The sequence below is a fragment of the Octopus bimaculoides genome, chromosome 3, assembly GCF_001194135.2.
Source record: "Octopus bimaculoides isolate UCB-OBI-ISO-001 chromosome 3, ASM119413v2, whole genome shotgun sequence".
NCBI lineage: Eukaryota > Metazoa > Mollusca > Cephalopoda > Octopoda > Octopodidae > Octopus > Octopus bimaculoides.
In genome coordinates this window covers 17,177,743-17,183,310 of record NC_068983.1, presented here as the reverse complement: position 1 = coordinate 17,183,310, position 5,568 = coordinate 17,177,743, and the positions used below count along the sequence as shown (strand labels likewise).

At 39.6% G+C, this 5,568-nt stretch overlaps 1 protein-coding gene across 1 annotated transcript in view; it reads right to left on the bottom strand.

Moving 5' to 3' along the window:
- The window catches only part of LOC106873505 (calpain-A), a 61,321-nt gene extending 56,187 nt beyond the window's left edge, over positions 1-5,134 (bottom strand). Inside the window, exon 1 of the mRNA XM_052966071.1 lies at positions 5,048-5,134. Within this exon, the coding sequence (XP_052822031.1) occupies positions 5,048-5,119 (72 nt within the window). The 5' untranslated portion in view covers positions 5,120-5,134. The remainder of the gene's footprint in view (positions 1-5,047) is intronic.
- Positions 5,135-5,568: the final 434 nt, after the last annotated feature.

Sequence of the window (5,568 nt, the reverse complement as noted above, 5' to 3'; positions counted from 1 at the left end):
TAGTAGTGGTGGTGGTGGTGGTGGTGGTGGTGGTAGTAGTAGTAGTAGTGGTAGTAGTGGTGGTGGTGGTGGTGGTGGTGGTTGTTGTTGTTGAAAGCCGGCTTCAGACAATCATGAGGGAGCATGGCAACACGAAACGGGAATCGTTCGAGGTTTTTGAAACAGGCATCGTGCAGAGCCCACAGGTAAGACACTTAACTAACATTAGCTCAATATACCTGAGAGATATGACCTTAGGCGCTGTAAACAGGAAGAGAACTATAATTAAGGAGTTTTTCATCACCTTGGAGACGTTCTCTTCAGCTCTCCGCCAACAGCGATGATCGTGAATCTTTATAATTATTCGCCAAGTGAAGCAATATGATTTGCTATCGTAAACTACAAATTAAATTGATTGATTTCGGGCCCAAGGAAATAATTGTTCAAAAGAAAGGGTATAGTCGATTAAATAGGCCTTTTATGTATCACTGGTGCTGATTTTATACATTAGTGAGGGATGGGAAGACCAAGTTAAATCAGAACGATAATAAAGAATAATAATGCCCAACACTCTACCGCCTAACAACTGCGCCTACTAAAATTTACAATATACTATAGTCTACCTTGTCCTTCATCCCCACAAAGTCGACAAAACAAGGACCAGCCGAGCACTGAAGGTCGAAGTTATAACGTAAACACTTTGTCCAAAACATTTTCATAATTTTGTTCTAAACGTCCATTCTTGTTTTCAGACTTTTAGTTAGCTCTTATTCCATACATTCTTGGTGGAGGCGCAGTGGCCTAGTGGTTAGGGCAGCGGACTCGCGGTCATAGGATCGCGGTTTCGATTCCCAGACCGGGCGTTGTGAGTGTTTATTGAGCGAAAACACCTAAAGCTCCACGAGGCTCCGGCAGGGGATGGTGGCGAACCCTGCTGTACTCTTTCACCACAACTTTCTCTTACTCCCTGTTTCTGTTGTGCCTGTATTTCAAAGGGTCAGCCGTGTCACGCTGAATATTCCCGAGAACTACGTTAAGGTACACGCGTCTGTGGAGTGCTCAACCACTTGCACGTTAATTTCACGAGCAGGCTGTTCCGTTGATCGGATCAACTGGAACCCTCGTAGACGTAAGCGACGGAGTGCCATACGTTCTTAGTAATATAAAGCTTTCCTTTCATAAGTCCCAAGTTACTCCGGTAGTTGAAAAAAAAATTGAGAATCGTGGGCGCAGGAGTGGCTGTGTGGTATGTAGCTGCGTGGCACCTTGGGCAAGTGTCTTCTACTATAGCCTCGGGCCGACCAATGCCTTGTGAGTGGATTTGGTAGACGGAAACTGAAGGAAGTCCGTCGTATATATGTATTTATATATATATATATGAAGTCCGTCGTATATATATATATTTATATATATATGTTTGTGTGTCTGTGTTTGTCCCCCCACCATCGCTTGACAACCGATGGTGGTATGTTTACGTCTCCGTAACTTAGCGGTTCGGCAAAAGAGACCGATAGAATAAGTACTAGGCTTACAAAGAATAAGTCCTGGGGTCGATTTGCTCGACTAAAGGCGGTGCTCCAGCATGGCCGCAGTCAACTGACTGAAACAAGTAAAAGAGAATTTATATCATATGTGATGCATGGATGCCACTGAATTATGTCCTACGTATCATGTGTGATACAGAGGGCAGGTGAAGTGTTAACCCGTTAATGCCTAAATATTTTTCTTTCTCCTCAGGTTTTTCACACTATATTGAAAGTGTTGCCAATAGTCAACAGAATTTAAATGTTATATTTAACAAACACTTCAATATCTGACTAAATAAGGCAGTGAGCTGGCAGAATCATTAGCATACTGGGCAAAATGCTTAGCGGCATTTCGTACGTTGTTACATTCTGAGTTTAAATTCCGCCGAGGTCGATTTTGCTTTTCATCCTTTCAGGGTCGATAAAATAAGTACCAGTTGAACACTGAGGTCGATATAACCGATTAAGCCCTTCCCCGAAACTGCTGGACTTGTGCCAAAATTTAAAGCCAACATCTTTGATTAAATAAATATCTTTCTATAAAATTCACTTGTTGGTGAAATGATAATTATTCTAAAACATACTATGGACATTAATTGGTTAAAATAGTAAACTTGAGGTGGTATAGACAAAATCCTTAGAGCATCAGACATCTTGCAATATTTCGGTTGTTTACATTCTGAGTTGAAATCCCACTGGAGTCAATTTCGCTTTACATACCCCCAGATCCGATAAAATAAACTGCCAGTCAAATACTGGGCCAATATGACCGACTTTTCCATTCCCTCCAGATTTCTGGCCTTGTGTCTATCTTATCAAATATTATACAATAAACTAGAACACGAAGCCAAAGAAAAAATATCCTGACATTTTTATGGCTTATGTATTTATTATAAATTTCTCACTACTAGAATGAATGTGCTTGAGTGCGATGATGGTTGCTCGAGTGTGAAACTGACTGTTTGAGTGTGAGAATGACTGCTTAATCGTTAGACTGACCGTTTGGGATTGAGAATGATCCTACTTTAGTGTGAGAATGACTCTACTTGAGTGTGAAAATGACTGTTCGAGTGTAAGAATGACTCTGCTTCTGTGTGCAGACTTTGCATTTAAAACTGTTTTGCTAAGATGATTCATAAAAGCCACAAAATTAAATAAAGTTTGTGCAATTAAATAAGTTTGTTCAATGTTTCAAAGCAGAGCCTTCCGTCAGAAAAAAAAACCGTTCACTAATATTAGAATTCCCTCTTCAATGCATTATGAATTTATGAATTTATTCAAGTTTGCTAACTGCGGTGTGTGTGTGTGTGTGTGTGTGTGTGTGTGTGTGTGTGTGTGTGTGTGTGTGTGTGTGTGTGTGTGTGTGTGTGTGTGTGTGTGTGTGTGTGTGTGTGTTAGTGTGTGTGTGTGTGTGTTAATGTGTGTGTGTGTTGATTCAAACTATGAATTTTCTCGGTCTCACGTGATTTTCCTTTAATAAATTGTTTTTAGGTACGTTGGAACGTAGTTTTCAGTTCAACAATAACCTTGGTATTCATATTTACCTTTACGCTTCATTATATCTTTTGTATCCTTGTCATTCACACAAAAGCTTAACAATTCTGCGTTTCTATTTCTATAGGATTCCAGCACATGACTTTGTTTGTTAGTTTGTTTGTTTTTGTAGTGTGTAAAGATTTAAGCAGAAATATCTTGTCTGTTGCTGGTCCATGTTGTGGTTAATTTCTATTCATTTTACTTTCCGGTGGTAGTTCTTGTTAGTTGCTTAGCTCCATGTAAGTCTTCATTGAACAGACCTATGATTAAGGGCATTCCAGCTATGACCATCTAGTTCCCCCCCCCCCCCGCTTCTTATATCTTAGTGACTAAAATATCGCAGTTTGTCTGTCTGGTGTTTCTCTCTCTCTCTCTGTATGGACGGATGGACGGACGGATGGATGGATGGATGGATGGATGGATGACAAAGAAAATTTATTTTAAGATAGTCAAAGGCGATGAGCTGGCGAAATCGCTAGCACGCCGGACAAAATTCTCAGCGGCATTTCGTCCGTCTTTACATTCTGAGTTTAGATTCCGCCGAGGTCAACGTTGTTTTTCTTCCTTTCGGCGTTGGTAAAATAAGTACCAGTTCAGTACTAATGAAGGGCAGAATTCGTGACAGATGAACTGTAGACAGAAACTTCGCTGCGGACTAGCTAGGAAGTTGGTCAGTAGAAAGACAAAAGGGACTTCCGGTAGGAGAAGAAAAAAAGGAATGTCAACAACGAGTGTAAAACGAATCTGAGTGAACTAAACAGAAATAACTGGTGACTTAAGCCCTGATGTACGTAAAGTAATAAACCCTTGATAAATGTATTCTCGTCTCCACTAGTTTGCTTGCGTACAGCTTAACAAAGCTATACTAAGGTCGATGATATTGACTTATCCCCTCCGTCTATTATAGGCCTTGTGACTATAATAGAAAGAATTTTACTATCGTAAGATAGTCACAGATCAAAAGTGCTTGTAATATTGCAATTATGTAATTGTTTCCGGCTCTCTAAATATTGATTTCAAATTTTGGCACAAAGCCGGCAACTTCGGAGAAAGGGATAAGTCGATTACATCGACCCCAGTGTTCAACTGGGACTTATTTTATCGACTCTGAAAGGAATGAAAGGCAAATTCGACCTCAGTAGAATTTGAACTCAGAGCATAAAGACGGATGAAATGCCGCTAAGCATTTTGCCTGGCACGGTAACGGTTCTGCCAGTTCGCCGCCTTCAGCTCTCTAAATATTGATTTCAAATTTTGGCACAAGGCCAATAATTTCGGTGGAGAGGGTAAATCGATTACATCGACCCCTGTGCTCCACTGGTACTTATTTAATCGAACCTGAAAGTATGAAAGGCAAAATCAACCTCGGTAGCATTTGAACTCACGGCTCTCTAAATATTAAAGCTCATTAATAAGGCAAAGAGTGGAGGCGCGTGGCTGAGTGGTTAGGGTGTCAGCATCATGATCGTAAGATTGTGGTTTCGATTCCTGGACCAGATGACGCGTTATGTTCTTGAGCAAAACACTTTATTTCATGTTGCTCCAGTCCACTCAGCTGACAAAAATGAGTAACGTTGCGATGGACTGGCGTCCCGACCAGCTGGGAGGAACACATACGCATTGAAACCGGGAAACCGGGCCCATGACCCTAGCTAGGCTTTAAAAAGGGCTCATTTATTTTTTTTTAATAAGGCAAAGAGTTGGAACATATATCTGTAATTGAAATAAGTGTGTGTAATGATGCATCAGCAAGAATAACTACTACACATACCGGTATAACAACCAGTTTGGAAATAAAATAGTTACATATTCTTAAATTCATGATCTTAACTGAAACTTCAATGAGTAAACGGAATTTAAATGAGTCACTGTGATAAAATCAAAACAAAATAAGAAATAAACAATCAAAAAATGATCGATAAATTAACAATAGAATGGAGATCGATGTAGAGCAAGAAATATAAAAAATCAGAACCAAGTCTGAAAATTGGTTGTGTCTACTTAACCTTGTCCTGTATATCACATGTCATACGCAGGACATGTTTCCTTGGTGTCCATACACCATATATGATACACATTCCCGATTTGTTTTCAACCTCCAGAGTAACTTGGAATTTATGAAAGGAAGGCTTTATATTACTCAGAACGCATGAAACAAGGGATAACTAAAAATTCTATGAAAATAATTTGTACGGGGCAAAGGGTTAAGAACTATGGCTACTTCTTTTGCGCAACTAATGTCTAACAGAAAGCCATGAACGTCACTGAGTTTTTGTTTTACTCCAGTATAAATTTATGATTTTATATCGAAATGAAACAAGATATCCAATCTCGTTTCTGTAAACTTCAAAATCACTTGAGATATTTTCAATTAAAGCTGTTCTACTCCATCCACCTGTCCTCTCTCACTTGTCTTTGTAGGGTTAATGGAATGAAAGATACTCAGAAACTCGGTTGCATTACAGTACTGGAATAAATGTTGTAGTAGTAGTAGTAGTAGTAGTAGTAGTAGTAGTAGTAGTGGTGG